Here is a 17,988-nt window from a genome sequence, read left to right on the forward strand (position 1 = left end):
TTGTGTTTTTAACTTGGTCAAAATTCTAGGATGTGGTTTCAGTTACTCAGCTCCTGTCACCTCTTAACAATTATTACAATCCAACTGTATGCTAATTCATGACCTGCTGCCTACCCCTGTTGAAATGAATCTCACCTTGTTAGGAAGACTGCTCACCCTCTCATTGTTTTATTAATACTCTATGTATTGTTTTTCATATTGACAATCTCTCTCTGTTAAACTCTGGATTATGGTGAAATACCTAACTCATCTATGCATTTCCCATGTAATCGATAATCCTCACTACAAGAACACATATGATGTCCTCAATTCCCTCTGAACATTGTGGAACTTGAGTGGCTATAGTCACGGGGTGGATTATGTGGAATAATTGCTGGAGGTGACTTATTGACATTTTAGGAGAAGGTTCAGCACTGAGGAAAATTCCAGGGCGAGATGTGGCAGATACTCGAGCAATCTATTCCACGATAGTCCCCTTGGCAACATAACCTGCATCCTTTTAGGTACTGGTGACACCAGGTAAGCTTGGTGTGCTGAGTCTAAGAGATATAGTGCAAACTATGGAGCAGAGTGAAGACACCAGGGCCAGGCTGCGTGTTATCACTGCAGGAATAGGGAACCTGATGTACTGTGGAATGCGTAGATTGTGTGGCCAACCCTGAGTCTAACTGATAACCAAATCATGTCCTCTGGGTGAACTTTGCTCATTATAATCTCATTATAATGCCCAAACACACCTCCATCCCAAAGGCTACCCACCTTCAAGGCGCAACCACCCCTCAATGAGCATGCACTCTGAATTTCTCTGAGCCCGTACCTTTAAAACAAAAGCAAGAAAAGTTTATAACAATCACAGTGAAGACACATACGAGTAGAGTCACTTAAGCTCCACCTAAAAGTAACAAAATAGTATAGAAATGGCTCAAGAGAGGAAAATGTAGGGGAAGACAGTATCGCAGACAAGTTGGAAGGACATTTTTGACTTCTGGGATCAGTCGATGGGCTGAATCTCTCTTCCTCCCCCCCATAGGGATGCCTGCTGGGTGAGATGCAAACTCTTGGTTATACCGAGTACTTCCCTGGGAAACCTAACATTCGCTATAGAGTTGTTTTATAAGTTAGCACCGGTGTAGTTGGTTGTGTTTGTCATACTCTTGGTATTTGCACATACTTTACAGACAGTGTATTTATTACCGGCAATCCAAAAGAACCTATACTCCTGTTGCTTCAATAAACTGCACCAGTCATTTACTAGACTTAAAGTGTATTGCACTATTTGTGCATCTGTGATTGTAATAATTCAGCATATTGAATGCAACTGGACTTACAGTGCCAAATTGGGCATCACTCAGAATCTAAGCCCAGCCACCCCCAACCCCTCTGATATCTGAGGACAAGCTAGAACGCAAGGGGGTTTAGGTTCTGCCAAACTTCCTTACCCTTTAGTGCAACAGCTCCCCACACGCTTAGCACGCATTAGATCTGCTTTTTACATTAATCCATAGTGCCCATATTTGACTCTTAGGACAATTCTTTTTCATGTTCACATCTCTTCAGAGACTTGTGGTTGGTTATTTTCTGGAAGCTTGCATGCTGGGTTGATGCTTCTGCCCACTGTTAAGGCCTTCTCTTGTTTCGTCTATCATATAGGACCTCCAAGTCATTTCAGTTATCTCAGAAACCTGTCTCATTTACAGCAGTTGAATTTAAAAATGCAATGGAATATTCAACATAGACAGCAGCAATAAATACAAAGAAGAAAACCCTTTTTGTAGAGGCTTTCCATTAATGAACATTGACTGTGAAATGTTGCATGTCAAATCATGTCCACAATAGCCAGGCTGGACCCACAGTTACCATTTTTTTATGAGAGAGGCTCTGACTAGGGCTGTAGAGGGAATCATGGTCGGGAAATCAAGCTTTGCCTGAAATGTCAGCACTGATCCTGAAGTGTAAACAGTGTATGGTACATATATGAATTTGTGATGGTTTTGTTTCTGCTATTTAATAGTCGTTCGTTAACATTTCCTAGACTTTTTGTTTATCTTCAAATGTATCTTAAAGGCGATATCTCATTCTTCAGAAATAAAAACTAACCCTTTGAAATACCAACAAGCAGTGGTAACTGCTCACCTACAACCACTTTGTAACATATAAATTGACCAAAGTGATTGTTTCTGTATCTATTCCTGCATAGTCATTTGTAGTTTCTAGTTTTAACCCTGCAGTTCAAAGTTTCTAATATGAATCCCATGTCTACATTGCATTTGTCTTTTGGGCTTTAGTGTTTGTTTGTTTGTTTGATGTTTTTTGAAGTAAAGTTTTGCATTTCCTTCTGCAGGACCCAACTAAGCTTCTGAACACAAATAGCAGTAGCAGCAGTAGTAACAGTTTTTCAAAGCCCCACAAGTTAACAAAGGAGCACAAGGAAAAAACTTCTAAAGACTCGAAAGAACATAAAAGTGCCTTCAAAGAACCTTCCAGGGAACACAACAAATCTTCCAAAGAATCCTCTAAGAAACCCAAAGAAAACAAACCACTAAAAGATGAAAAAATAGTTCCTAAGATGGCCTTCAAGGAACCCAAATCTATGTCCAAGGAGCCAAAATCTGAAAACACCACCATCCTTACCATTACAGGTGGACAGCAGCAAGAAAAGAAGACCCCTGCAAAAAGGCCCTCTGTTCTGGACTCTGATGAATCTTCTGCAAAAAAAAGAAAAAAAGGTGTGTCAGAGTCATTATTTAAAAGTTTTTCTAGTGCTCCACCACTGATTTTTACTTGTTCAGCTGACAAAAAACAAACAAAGGATAGATCTCAACTCAAGACGGGGAGAGTGAAAATTGAAAGAGATACACTGGAAAAGAAGACGCCTACTTTACCACCATTTGATGATATTATAGATCCCAATGATTCTGACATGGAAGAGAACTTGTCTTCTAAATCTGAAGTAAGTGGTGTTTTGTTTTTTCATGTGTGTTGAGTGTTTCCAGTCTGTGCGATTGTGCACCATATTGTATTTTCCCCTACCCTTCTCTCGTCTATTGGCAAATTGTTCAAACTGAAGGATGCTGACTGCTGGCTGCTTAAACTTATGCGTATTCTGTTTCAATTGTATTACCTGTTCAAGTCTACTCCATTTATAAATCTGCCAGCATTATGAATAATGAGCGTAGGGGAGATGGTTATAAATAAGTATTACTCTTTTGATCTTGTTCTTTTTAAATTTCGTGCTTTCTGTGAGTCTGAGGGAAATTGATTTAAGTACTTGTATTTTGCATGCTAAGGGTTTGTGTTCATCTATTGGATAATAGAGTAAATTCAGGAAAAGGCTGCAGTAATGTAGAGTGTTTGTTATCTTTCTGCTGAAAAGGGCAGTTCTCTAAGTGATGCCAGTTTCTGAAGGAGTTCCTAGAATCTTCGTTCTGATGAATAGAATCTATCCAAAGATAATAGGCTTACCGAACAAGGAAGTGTTTTTACTGTAGTTTGATTTTCTGAAAATACTTCTATACCGTGCCTGCCCATTTGTTTCAAGCAAAATATTCTTTTGATGATTAGGATTTAAATCATTCTCCTAATAGGCTTCCAGGATCGTCTTTCATAGACAGATGAGTAGAGAAGGGAAGAGGTAGGAAGAGAAGGGTTATTTGGTGCCTTCATTTGTGCTTATGGCTAGAAGTAGTCAGCAGGATAGAAAGTCTTCCCAAACATGCTAATTCATCTATTCTTTCATTTTTCTGCTGTTCGTGTGCCTCCACACACTTCTAGAGCATAGGCAAAAAAAGGAAAATATATGGACACTGGAAGCAAGGTGAAGCTAGACAGGAGGACTACAGAGATGCTGTTTGCCATTGTAGGGAGAAAATTCATGTGGCAAAAGCTCAGTTAAAGTTGAATTTTGCCAGTACTATAGTGGACAACAAAAAGGGCTTTCTTTAAGTATGTCAGCAGCAAAAGGAGGACAAGAGATGACATTGGTCTGTAACTTGATGAGGCTGGTCACCTCACACATACAGTCGTAGGCAAAGCAGAGACATTTAATGGCTTTGTTGCCTCTGCCTTTAACAGTGATGATGGGCCCTGTGTCCCCTGGAGCCCCGAATCTCCCAGCTGACCCTGAACTTGTAGGGGATTTGCTGCTCCGTCTGACTGCATATACAGGGCCCGATCGGATTCATTCCAGGGTACTGAAAGAGCTGGCTGATGTCATCATAAGACATCTCTCAATTATTTTTCAACAGTCTTGGGAATCTGGAGATGTCCCAGTCAATTGGAAGCTGGCAAGTGTTGTGCCAGTTTTCAAGAAGGGTGAAAAAGAAGACCCTGGTAATTACAGGCCTGTCACTCACTCTTCGGTGCCTGGTAAAACTATGGAGAAGATCGTTCTGGGAGTTACTGAAAAATGCTTGAAAGACAATGCAGTCACTGGTCATAAACAAAATGGGTTCATGAGGGGAAAGTCCTATTTAACAAACTTAAATTCCTTTTATGACAAGGTTACCCATCTGCTTCACCAAGGGAAGCCGAGGCCTTTCCAGCTCCTCGTGCTGCCCTGCCAGTGAGGAGCCTGGTGGTGGGGGACAGAGCCAGGACGGCTGGCCCAGGCTGGCTGGAGGGGTGTCCCACACCATATCACACAGTATCACAGATTTCTAGGTTGGAAGAGACCTCAAGATCATCGAGTCCAACCTCCGACCTAACACTAAGTACTCCACTAAACCATACCGCTAAGCTCTACATCTAAACGTCTTTTAAAGACCTCCAGGGATGGTGACTCCACCACCTCCCTGGGCAGCCCGTTCCAATGCTTAATAACCCTTTCGGTAAAGAAGTTCTTCCTAACATCCAACCTAAAACTCCCCTGTCGCAACTTTCGCCCATTCCCCCTCGTCCTGTCACCAGGCACGTAGGAGAACAGACCAACCCCCACCTCTCTACAGCCTCCTTTAAGGTAACTGTAGAGAGCGATAAGGTCGCCCCTGAGCCTCCTCTTCTCCAGGCTGAACAAGCCCAGCTCCCTCAGCCGCTCCTCGTAAGACTTGTTCTCCAGACCCCTCACCAGCTTGGTCACCCTTCTCTGGACTCGCTCGAGCGCGTCCATGTCCTTCCTGTAGCGAGGGGCCCAAAACTGAACACAGTACTCAAGGTGCGGCCTCACCAGAGCTGAGTACAGGGGGACAATCACTTCCCTAGACCTGCTGGCCACACTGCTTCTTATATAGGCCAGGATGCTGTTGGCCTTCTTGGCCACCTGGGCACACTGCTGGCTCATATTCAGCCGACTATCAACCAATACTCCCAGGTCCCTCTCGGCCAGGCAGCTTTCCAGCCACTCATCTCCCAGCCTGTAGCTCTGCTTGGGGTTGTTGCGCCCCAGGTGCAGGACCCGGCACTTGGCCTTGTTGAACTTCATACAGTTGACCTCAGCCCATCGGTCCAGCCTATCCAGATCCTCCTGCAGAGCCTTCCTGCCCTTGAGCAGATCGACACATGCACTTAGCTTGGTGTCATCTGCAAACTTACTGAGGGTGCACTGGACGCCCTCATCCAGATCATCGATAAAGATATTAAAGAGGACCGGCCCCAGTACCGAGCCCTGGGGGACTCCACTAGTAACCGGCCTCCAACCAGATTTGACTCCATTCACCACAACTCTCTGGGCCCGGCCATCCAGCCAGTTTCTAACCCAGCAAAGCGTATGCCAGTCCAAGCCCCGAGCAGCCAGTTTCTTGAGGAGAATGTTGTGGGGAACTGTGTCAAAAGCCTTACTGAGGTCAAGGTAAACCACATCCACAGGCTTTCCCTCATCCACCAAGCGCGTCACTTGGTCATAGAAGGAGATCAGGTTCATCAAGCAGGACCTGCCTTTCATAAACCCATGCTGACTGGGCCTGATCGCCTGCTTGCCCTGCAAGTGCCGCGTGATGACCCTCAAGATAATCTGCTCCATGAGCTTTCCTGGCACTGAGGTCAAACTGACAGGCCTATAGTTCCCCGGGTCTGCCCTGCAGCCCTTCTTATAGATGGGCGTCACATTGGCTAGCCGCCAGTCAACTGGGACCTCCCCCGATAGCCAGGACTGCCGATAAATGATGGAAAGCGGCTCGGCCAGCTCCTCCGCCAGTTCTTTCAGTACCCTCGGGTGCATCCCATCCGGCCCCATCGACTTGCGCACATCCAAGCTCCGTAGCAGGTCGCCAACCATTTCCTCATGGATAGCGAAGGCCACATCCTGCTCCCCATCCCCTTCCACCAGCTCAAGGCACTGGGTATCCAGAGAACAACCGGTATTGCCGCTAAAAACTGAGGCAAAGGCGGCATTAAGCACCTCAGCCTTTTCCTCATCCTTAGTAACTAGGTTTCCCCTCGCATCCAGTAAAGGATGGAGATTCTCCTTAGTCCTCCGTTTCGCGTTGATATATTTGTAAAAGGATTTTTTGTTGTCTTTAACGGCAGTAGCCAGGTTGAGCTCCAGATGAGCTTTGGCCTTTCTAATTTTCTCCCTGCACAGCCTCGCTACATCCTTGTAGTCCTCCTCAGTGGCCCGCCCTTTTTTCCAAAGATTATAAACCCTCTTTTTTCTGCTAAGCACAAGCCGCAACTCTCTGTTGAGCCAGGCCGGTCTTCTTCCACGCCGGCTCGTCTTTGGGCACGTGGGGACGGACCTCTCCTGTGCCATCACGATTTCCTTCTTGAGGAGCGCCCAGCCTTTCCGGACTCCTCTGCCCTTCAGAACCGCCTCCCAAGGGACTCGGCCAACCAGCGTCCTGAGCAGCTCAAAGTCAGCCCTCCGGAAGTCCAATACAGCAGTTTTACTGGTCCCCTTCCTGGCCTCGCCAAGAATAGAGAACTCTACCATTTCGTGGTCACTCTGCCCAAGACAGTTTCCGACCACCACATCTCCCACCAGTCCTTCTCTGTTTGTGAAGAGAAGGTCTAGCGGGGCACCACCCCTGGTAGGTTCGCTGACCAGCTGTGTCAGGAAGCTATCTCCCACGCTCTCCAGAAACCTCCTAGACTGCTTTCTCTGTGCCGTGTTGTGTTTCCAGGATATGTCCGGGAAGTTGAAGTCCCCCACAAGGACAAGCGCCGACGATTTTGCAACTTCTGTCAGTTGCCTATAAAACTCCTCATCCGTCTCCTCATCCTGGTTCGGCGGTCTATAACAGACCCCGACCAGGATGCTAGCCTTGCCGGCCTTCCCTCTGATCCTAACCCACAGGGTTTCAACCTTATCATTCCCAGCCTGGAGTTCCACAACATCAAAAGATTCTCTAATGTAGAGAGCCAGTGTAGACACTACCACCATGTAGTGTCATGCTCAGCAACAACAGCTGGGGTAAAGGAGGTGGAAGGGAGGGATGTTCAGAGTGATGGTGTTTTGACTTCGCAAGAAACTGTTAGGTATGACAGACCCTGCTTTCCTGGAAGTGGCTGAGCACACTGCCTGGAAAGTAGCCCAACAATTCCTTGTCTGACTTTGTGCACACAGCTTTTGCTTCGCCTGGTGAACTGACCTTATTTCAGCCCACAAGTTCTCTCACTTTTACCTCTATGATTCTCTCCCCCATCCCACCTGGGGAGAGTGAGCGAGCAGCTGTGTGGGACTGAGCTGCCTGCCGGGTGATATCACAACCTAGGATCTAGTGCCTGAGAGGAGGAATTTGCCTTTCTAGGGTAGCGCATGTCTGCCAGTGGCTTGTCCAGCTTCTGAACTACACCGTGCAACTTGGGCTCAAGTACTCAGGCCGGTTAGCATGCTGTTATTGCCTGGCAGGTGACTGACGGGAAAAAAAGGCAGGCGCTACCCTGCAATGTCCAGTAGTCAGCACCTGTTCTGATCTCCTAATGCACTTACAAAGTTACAGCAGGAAACAAAACAAATCTCATCTCTGCTTAGTGATAAACTTTCTGCTCCTTTAAAATAACCTTTCAACGTATGAGTTAATCACCATGTGTGGTGATTTCTCTGTGGTATATCGCATATGTTGCTGTATGGGGCACTGCTGTTTTTCTGTTGACTTTGGGTTGCTGTCAAGTGAAGTGTGTGTCCCAGTTTTAATTTGTGCAGCTTTGTTGCGTATTGCTTTTCCAATATGTTTGTAATTGGAGTTCAGCATTGCTGATAGACTCGGTGTTCAAAACAGTATGGGTCTTTTCGAGTCACATGAGCTAACAGAACTATTCAGGAGCTTTAGTTAATTCAGTTAGAAATGGCCAAGGATTTGCTTTACTGGCTTTGCTGTAGTGTGTAAAGTCAAGCAGGGAGTAAAATCATGCTAGATTTATAGCTTTAATGAGGTGTATGAGTATTAGCAGAGTCCACTTGAAAAACTTCAAGGATTATGCTTTTAAATTCAATAACAGGATGTTTTAATTGAAGAAAACTGTATGCTTCTTATGTGGGACAGTGCAGCAATGTGATAAAATATAAAATGGTCTTGACCTTGTTTTTGCTTTCTGATCATGAAATATAGTAATGATCTCATAATATTAAAGCGACTGTACACTGGGTGGGGGAGATACAAAGGTTTGGTTCCAAGGTAGGTTTCTTCCATGGCCAGAGCTGCCCCTTCTGAACTGTGGAATCACAGCAGAAGGGATACTGTCTTATTTCTTCCATGTTTGTTACCAATTTTGCAAGGCTGGATAGGGAGAAAAAATAGTGCAAAGCTCTAAATGAATCTGTAGCGGCAGAGTAGCACAAAGGAGATGAAGCTTAGATGTTGCTAATCTCAGTACATCAGCGGTTCTAGGGATCTGAATGCAAACTCTTAAAATTCACCACGTATGAAACCAGAGGTTTGTGGATGTTTTAGAGAGTGAATGTAGCTCTCTCATATGAAATGCTGCCTCCAGACTGATTATGTTGCACACGATGAGTGTTGTATTTTTCTTCCTGCAATTACAGCCTTGCCATTAGTAGTAGTAGCTTTTTGGCATGCTGAAGCCTATTGGGATACAAACTTAGAAATGCATGCTAGCAAATTGTGACTGCTCGAGGGTGAGGCATTTTGGTTTTTAAAAGCATGGTACTTTAGCAAGCCATTTGCCTATAGAAAAAATGCAAAAACTTCTTAGGAAGTCCATTACAGAACAATGAATATATAGCAGCGCTCGCATAGACTAGGGTCTTGTATTTAATGAAGTGCTTGCATGTCTTAAAGCAGTCTTAAAGTTGCAACATGAGTACCTTTTAAAAGTAATCCATAAAATAGCACTTTGGATCTGGCATAAGATCTATTAATTTGACTATTACAAATGTGCAAGAATATCTGGAAAACCCCCATTGTCTTGTAAAACCTCCAGGTCCTTGTTAGCTGAGCAGTCCTGCATTCTGCCAGGGCTGGGAGCCAAAGTAAGATCTCTTTCAGATAATACTTAGTTTAAAATAATAGCAGTGAACGAGAGCTCCATGTGGAGTTTTCATGTAGTTAACCTATGTTTTCTGGGGAAAAAATATAAAAATGCTAGGTTTGAATTTTGTGTGTGAAATTGGGATTCTCTTAACATCATTAATGATGTTGAATACTGAGAACAGAGGGGATAAGTTTATACTGATCACGTCCTTAATTTCAGGCTGTGGATTGTGGATTTGCAAGCTGTCATATTCTTAGAGTCTTTACTTTTTACTTAATGTTTTTATCCATTTTTTCTGCCACTGTCAACCATTGCTGTGGGTTTGTTTGCCTACGGCACTCCAGTGTGGATGAGGTATTTCAGTAGTCACGGGCAGGCGATAGCAGATAAAATACCATACAGTCCAAAATACTTACTTCCAGATCCTACTCAGAGAGAAATGGTGGCCTAAGCTGGTCAATCGTCTGTACAGAAACAGTAGAGATAGCAGGCACAAGTATGCTGAATGGTCATCAGCATCTACTGTAGCGTGAGGCCATTCAGCTTCTGTACTGAGCCTATTTTCGTCATCTATTGCTATGGAGGGAAAATGTTTTTGCTTCACTCACAAAAGCTTAAGTGCACATTAAACTGTTCTGTATGCGGTGAGATGAGTCACTGTGGGATAAGGAAGCGGTGAGACTAACAGGCAGTGATGCTGTTGTGGCAGCAAGCTGGGATGTTGAGCTTTTGTTACTACGGTGTGTTTGGAATTCATTGGCTTACAAAAATACTGCAGATTTAGAAATTAAACGGGAGAAATACTGTGTAGGTATGGTTAAATGTTCAGGTTACAACTGCAACTTTGCAAAAGTCAGGAAATATTGCATTCTTGAAGCAAAGTCATATGTATTGCATTATTTTTTCAATTTTAGGAGGTGTCATATTTCAACACAGAAAACGTGAATATCATTGTATGTTATTAGGCTACTGGTTTAGTCTTCAGTATTTGATCTCATTCACAAGAGTGGCTACATCTGTTTCAGTGGAGACCACTCACGTGGATTAACTCAACTATTTGCATAAATGCATTTTTGGACTGGGGCCTTGTTTTCTGTCTTTTAGCCCCAGAAAGTTCTATTCATACATTTGCCTGCAGCAAGTAAGGATTTCAACTGGGTACGTGCAGTGCCAATATCTTAATTCTTCAGTGACATTGAAGACTATATGTTTGGACCAATAAAGTCATGACAGTTTTGCAGTGTTGAGATGATTGTGGCTGAAATGCTGTAGATTTCTTATGTTAATCATGATCATGTGAAATCTCCTTGGTGTAGATTTCATTGCTTTTAAGTTGCTTTATCTGCTTACGTCTATTATGTTGTGATCTAGTGAAATGGCTTTATATAATTACCATAAAATCCAACACCTGTTAGTTACCAGCTGAAATACTTTAACTCTGTCTACAACAGTTAGATCTATCTGAGGCTTTTATGCCTTTTTAATGCGGAACCACCAAGTTTATAGTTGTTTTCTTTGGCAAAAATGGCATGTACTTTTGAAAGTTTGCTGCCAAGCTCACTGTGAAATTCCTTAGATAATTTTCATAGAATTTCCCATTCAAAAACATGCAATCTAGAGTGATGACTGATGTGATTTCTCCAAGACGGACCATAAACGCACAATGTAATTTTTATATTTTAAAGGCTTAGTAATCCTCTGGAGTGTAATTTTGTCAGGGAGAATGAGGGCTGTCTGAGCACACTGCTACTGTGGGTGGAGTATCTATCATGGATGTGTAGAATTGATGGCATTTTATTGCCTGCTGATGAGGTGACACCTTTCAGCAGTCCATGCTGCGGAGGGAGTCCTGGAGTTGTCTGAGGTGTCTGTGGTTGATGTTGTACCTTGGGGGTGTCTTGGGGGGCTCTTCCTGAATGGGTGAGGGATGTTTTAGGTGATCATCTGATGGCTGCCTGAAATTCAAGGATGCCAGTACCTGTAGACGATTGTTCTGTATGTAATTGTTCTTTCAGTGTCGACATGTGCATGTGACCCTGGTATACAAAATAACTCAAAGCAGATGTAATCCAGCAGTGCCATTTCTTGCCCTTTGCGTGGCTGCCTGCTTCCACATAGCAATAGCATCCAGTCCTCCATCTCAAAATCAGTTCATGTCGAGCAGCAGTTACTGTTCAGAGAACACGCCTGTAACTAATTCTGCTAATAAATTTTGCATTAGCTGAAGATAGTCATCCATCACCACACTGGCAACAGGAAAACTGTCATTTACTTGTATTAAGAAGTGTTGGTGTGAATTTGGTTTAACTAAATTGTTTTGTCATTCAGTGGTGCTGTCTTAATCAGCTTAGTAATTTAGCACAGCTGATGTTTTTTTTTAAAAAAAAACAGGTTGTTGTAAGATGGATTTTTCTTCAAACTAATTCCTTTGAACAAATAAACAATTAACTTTGAGTAAAACATTCAGCTATGTTGGTAGTAATTCCCATAAAAACATATCTTTTTCTGTTAAAAGCCAAGGTTTGTATCTCCCCTTGAAAATATAAATTACTTGGCAAACTGAAATACTTTGAGGACTTTGAGGACTTAAGTGAGATGTCAAATGCTCCTGTCCAAGCAGCAACATCTCATACCATTCAAAAATTTGTATTTAACTTGTTATTTTGCTAAAAATGTGGTCATTAGTGGTGATTTTATCCCATTGAAAATGATACTCCTTGCATAGACATGTAGGATAGCAAGACAGGGCTGCATAATTCTAGGGGACTGTATGTAGGTTTTTTTTAATGATCTTGAGACACGCTAGCTGTTTTTGTCATATGTTGGAATCTCTGTGAAGGAATTGCTTACTGAAAACTAACAGCGCTGCAAGCCACCTGGCAGAAGTGAAGGAAATGATATTCCATGTTGGAGGAGTTGATGCGTCAGGCAGCAGAGTTAGGAGATAGGGATACATGGAGCAGTGAACCTGTCTGAATCTGCTTAGGTAGTCAGAGAATTTGCATCACAGCCTCGGAGCAATACAGGAGAATGTTTAAAGGAGGCTAATATATACCCTGTCACCAGGAGAGCTGTATTTTACAGCTGAAGTTGAGAGTCAGCTCTTCTGGTGCCTGAGCACTCTTGAGGGAAGATATATCTGTGGATAGTGGATAGCAGGAACAGCAGTAACTGAACCAATGTCATTGCCATTCCTTACTCTTATCAGGAGATTACATATGAGTCCGACCTGTATGCTTGTAATGATTCAAATTATCAGCTTCAAAAGTGTTATGGTTTAAACCATGACAAAAAAGGAGTAAATATAAGCTATGATAATTTTAATTTCTTTCATTGTATCCATATTTTTTGTTGCCCAGTAATAGAGTTTATTTAATACATTGTCATTTTATTCTATAGATGAAAAGGATGTGATTTCAAGATGGTGCCTATTGCATAGCACCTTCCCTAAGGAGAATAAAATATGAGTGGGCCTGAATATCAATTTTAAAAAATGGTCTGAATATTCTGGAGCACAGCAGTTCACAGGCTCAAGGCTGGAGACTGCAAAAGGGAAACAGCCACTCTTAGTGTTCTTGTTAACCTAAATTCGCTTTGGCAGAGGACCATGAGGAGTAGATAAAATTTTGCAAGGTAGATGTTACAGTTTTAGCCAAAGAAAACAGTTTGTAGGTGTGATGATTCAGCTTGGTTTATTTGTGCCATATACAGTCTTTTTGATCCTTTGAATGTTGTGAAACTCCAGATTGATTGATAAGGGTTATAATACATGGAAAGAGACCTTAATTTAGCCAGTATTTTTAGTACTATAATAACTTCAGTTACCTGTATCAATTACAACTATATGACAATGCATTATAATGCTTTGAGTAAAATGTAGTTTAAAAATACACAGCTCTTTCTTTTAGAGATGTTATTGTTTTTTATCTTGTGTTATTAACTTATTACTTGTTATGTAACAACTGCAAAATTCTCTCTACTAACAGAGCTGAAATCACAATGTCAGAAATCTATTCTAAGTCTGCAAAGTGGACTCAGTATTGAGGAGCTTTAAATGAGCATTATTTTTTTGTATTAATTGGTAGAAATACATTTGGAGGCAACGATACAGGACACAGATGTCAGCTGTAAATGGTAAAAGACCAGTAAAAATCTGGCAATCTGTTCTGTGTTCTGTTTTTTTTTTTTTCTCAGAGAATCAGCACTGCACAGTACGATGTGTTTATAATATGCATAAACTTTTGTGAAAGCCATTACACAAATGCATAGTAATATTAGCATAGAGCGAGTGCTTAGGAACCATACTGACAGATGCTTCAAAAATATCTATTGAGAAAAACGTTCATGTGTCATGCTGTTGGCAACCGCAGCATTGGCATCTGAAAATTATTGTTCACTCTACGGTATTACTAGACTGGCTAATAAATACCAAGCTCTGAAAATGGTTTGCACGGCTTTAATTTGTTCTAGCATTTGAGATTTTTTAATTACAAAGCTTTTTTTATTTCTCCGTACAGCTTTTTACTGAAACTGGAAGGTACAGAAATGAAAGCTGAGATCTTAATGTAATTACTTAAATCCCAGGAATTACATTTGAGCAAAGACTAAATATAACAAACCTCCCTATAAAAACTGACAAGGCCAACACTGCTGTCATGGAAGAGCTGCATTGGTACTCTGTGTGAAATTTTGAGAATAACTTTTTTTTCCTGGTACATTGGTTTAGGAGTCAGTGGTAATAGCAAAGATGGTGTGCAGGGACTCCACTGCAGCAGTTTAGAAGAAAAGCTGCTTTTTTTTTTCTTTCTCAGATGTTTAGGTCTGTTTTTACTTGATGTGTATGGTTTTCACGGATTTCTGCACACTGAATATTTAGAGTAGGTTTGTGCTGGGAGCACTGCACAGAGTTTGAGCTACATAAGAAGAGAGAGGAACTACGGTGAATTTGCGAAGTCTGTGAGTACCTGCAGAGAAGACCCACTCTCTAATGGTATGGAAATGTACCGTAGTGCAGAATAACATCCATAAAAGTTTTACAAGTAGTCAGGCGGTTCTCCAGCTGTTTCTTTGTTAATAGGAGCACGTTGATTTCTAATACTAGGACCTTAAATCTGGGAGAATTTAGATGATCAGCCGCCTTATGGCACTGAAGGTGACAAGAGACTGTCCTTTCACTCTCCCAGATAGTGAACTGAGACTACAACAACATCTGCCCTTCTCAGCACTGGTATATAAAATAAGGCACAGCAGAGAAAACAGGGCAACAGAAGAGAATTGGAAAGTTTTGACTTCCCATGCAGCAGCTGTCAGGGCTGACCAGAACGGCTACCACCTATCTTCTCGTTTTGCTATTAGTCCAGTCATAGAACAGAACATGTAGATTAGTTGAGTGAAAACTATCTCATTGGCTTTAACGCCTAGTCTGAATTTTCTAGCTTTTATCTAGTTCTAAGACTGAGAGTTAGACTTTTTTTTTCCTAAAATCCATTTCTCTCTTTTGTGCCCAGCTGGCTTGTGAGAGCTTTGTGGATAGAGTGTGTGGAAGTTTTTAAAGGAAAACTAAAAGAGTTGTAAAGTCAAACTCCCAGAAAATCAATACCTGTATATTGCTTGTTGGCTTAGCTTGGCCTTTCCACATCTACAAGAGTACATAAGCACAGTTGTCATTCTCTCTCCACAAGGCTTTTGTACCACTGAGTTTACAAGATAGAGAAAATTCATTGAAAAAGTAATTTACGTAGCATATCTTCATCTTCCCATTTTTTCTTTTGTTTGGATATGTTTTTTCTTTAATGCATAATTCTGGTAAAAAAAAAAATCTCAAGAAAATACACATCTGTATGCATTTGTATTTGTTGTAATTAATTAAAAGTCATCCAGAAACTATACATCCATATGCATTTGCATTTAGGCACATATATTTTTAAAGTGAATAATATGCTAATATGCAATAAAGGTTCAGTTGTTACCTAAGCTGCATGTTAGCTTTTGTTGTGAGAGATCAAATTCCATTTTAGTTCCCCATACCTCTCAAAAATACATGATCTGGCATTTCCTGTTAAAATTTTGCATCTTCTTAGTTTTAAACTACTTTTCTCAATATTTTGTTATTTCTCAAACATCATAGTTAGGAATATTTTTTTCCATTTCTGTAAGAAAAGGATTTTTTTTATTCTCAGTACTTCTGTTCTTCCACCATCTTTGTGAGCTTGCAGTCTGTAAGCTAACTTTTCTCAATGGCTAAAAAGGGGCAGTTTTACCCTGCCTTGCAGGTTAATTGCCAATGCAGGTGCTGGAGCTGCGATGTGGTGGCACAGAATTTGGCAGGGCGCAGGCAGCTCAGTTCTGACTTAGAGCATTGAGGACACGGAAGCGGTGCCTTCCCGTGGCAGAGGCAGATGTGGGTGGTTGAGGCGGGGTTGTTCTCTGGTGGTGTTTGTTGAGCTACAGGTAGGTTGGATTTCTCTCCTGAAAGCCAAAGCGTTGGTCGATGACAGGGCACTTCGGAGCAGAAGTTTTTACGTACAACAGTCCTGTTAGAAGAAGGTTTGTCCTACGGCACGTGTTCCTTCTTCTTGAGAAGCTAACTTCTGGCAAAGTGGAAGTAGAAATAATACCCAACTATAAGCGGTTTTAAGTGGGTAGAGTTTTCAGTACGTATAGCACAGGGAAACCTCAGTCTTCAGACTGTTGTGCCTAAAACCAGGAAATATGTAGAGAAGCTGATAGGAAGTGGGATATTACTACAGCACTTCAATTTTATTTCAGGAAGTAATACACTAGGTTCCTTTAATGGTGGTTCAGGGGAAGGTATGAAAAGCCCTTGTCACCCACATGCAGATGTTTTCTATTTTTCAGCGTAAGTAAGGAGCTTTAAATGATGGGGTTTATTTTTTCATTTTGCTACAAGATTCCAACCAGCCATGAAGTATTATGCAAACAGCTCTCTTTTATGCCATGTCATAAACGGGTGAGTTTACCTGAAAATTGTTTCTAGCTTGAGAATAAATTGTTGTGCTACTTACCGAAAACAAAGAAGAGAGAGCTCATAATGGACAGAAGCCAAGTGAGCTGATCAAAACAGTACCTTTTCAGGCAAAACCTGAGCTGGGGAGAAGTCCCTTTTCTTGATGAACAGTTTCAAAACACAGAATCCCTCAGAGACGAGTAATAAAGCAGCCAGCGTCTCCTGTGCATCAGTGCAAGAGCAGTAAAACAAAATAGACTGAGCACAATAAATTATATCGGGTCATTGCACTAATGAACAGTTTGGGCCCAAATCTCATTAGTTTGTCTGCAGGAAGAGAAAACCAGTAAAACAGGAAAAGGACATGAGAGAAGGTCTTTGCTGGTCCTGTCTTCGGCTTCTATTGTTGAAGGGCACCCTTTTAGCTAATTTCAGACCCATTAAAAAAATCTACTTGGTGGTTAGTAACCAGTGGATAAGAGTAGAAAGCCCAAGTGAATAAAGCCATAAATATCTAAGTCCTTGGGATAACAGCCTGTAAAGCTGTCAAAAAGCATTGCTTAAGTGACAAAAGATAGCTTCTGCTAACAAGAAGCTGTAGTGCTATAGGCGCTAATCCATATTCATATATGGAAGGCATATTTTTAGTTCCTTCTGAAAGTCAAGTTGTTTCTGTTAATAATGTTCGTTCTTATGCTAAAAGCAGCTGTTTGCTCCGTCCTTTGAGTGTGTTTGCACTTCAGGTTTCTCAGAGCAGAAAAAATGTTTCATTTTCAGCAGTTAACACTTTTAACATTTATGCAAATCTGTATTTCTTGGAATAAATGTTCAGGTAGGGCAGTTTAAGGAAGTAATGGTTTCAAGTGGCATTAAAAACCCCTTTTAAACAAGTAGGGATGACCATTTGTGTTTCATTGGGAGTTTCTGTGGTTTGGCCTCTTAAAGTTAGTGCAATTCCCTCCTATATGCATTCATAACCATTACTGCTGTGGTCCTTTTTCTTAAGTTAATACTGGGAGAAAGTTTTGAAATGGAGGAATTGCACTGATATTTGTATGCCTTATGCTGTGAACAAGATCAGTCCTATTCCCTTTTTTCTTTTTTTCATTTTTAAAGTGGCTCAAAAGGAAAATGAAGTTTTACTAGTAAATACTCTGCAGCTATGTGATTTATTTTTTTATTTTTACAGTTTTAGCACTTCTTTAAGTATTTTAAATTGAATACGATAGTGTTTGGATTTTTATTAAAGGAATGGATTTTACATAATCTACTGTTGGTGTGGATATTAATAAAGGAAAAAATATTTTTCATGGAAATCTGCAGAAACCAGTAGTCAGCTAGTAATTTTGCTGCAAAAAGCAGAAAGTGAGAGATAAGCCAGATGTCTAACCTGCAGCTGGAAGACTGAAATTAGTTTCCAGAATGGTAATGTTTTTAAAGTTTGCATTGATTTGTGTTCTTTAGCAGTACAGTCTGTATCATGTCATTTCATCAGATTTATTTTACAGCTAAAATCAGAAAATCAGCCAGTAAAAAAAAAAAAAAAAAAAGGTTCTGCAGAAAATTCAGGCATTACAAATTTTTTTTTAGAGAATTGTTTGGCTTTTTTGAAGTAGTGCCAAGCAGTGCTGCCATATCTTCAAAAAAGTTCCCATCCT

The 17,988-nt window shown here is 41.4% G+C and overlaps 1 protein-coding gene across 5 annotated transcripts in view; it reads left to right on the plus strand.

Moving 5' to 3' along the window:
* MLLT3 (MLLT3 super elongation complex subunit) overlaps positions 1 to 17,988 on the plus strand; it is a 141,116-nt gene that overhangs the window by 98,652 nt on the left and 24,476 nt on the right. For all 5 annotated transcript variants that reach the window (XM_066988034.1, XM_066988036.1, XM_066988033.1 and 2 more), the window contains one exon: positions 2,342 to 2,950. In XM_066988034.1, the coding sequence (XP_066844135.1) occupies positions 2,342 to 2,950 (609 nt within the window). The remainder of the gene's footprint in view (positions 1 to 2,341; positions 2,951 to 17,988) is intronic.

Source organism: Anser cygnoides, chromosome Z (assembly GCF_040182565.1).
Source record: "Anser cygnoides isolate HZ-2024a breed goose chromosome Z, Taihu_goose_T2T_genome, whole genome shotgun sequence".
NCBI classification, from domain to species: Eukaryota; Metazoa; Chordata; class Aves; order Anseriformes; family Anatidae; genus Anser; species Anser cygnoides.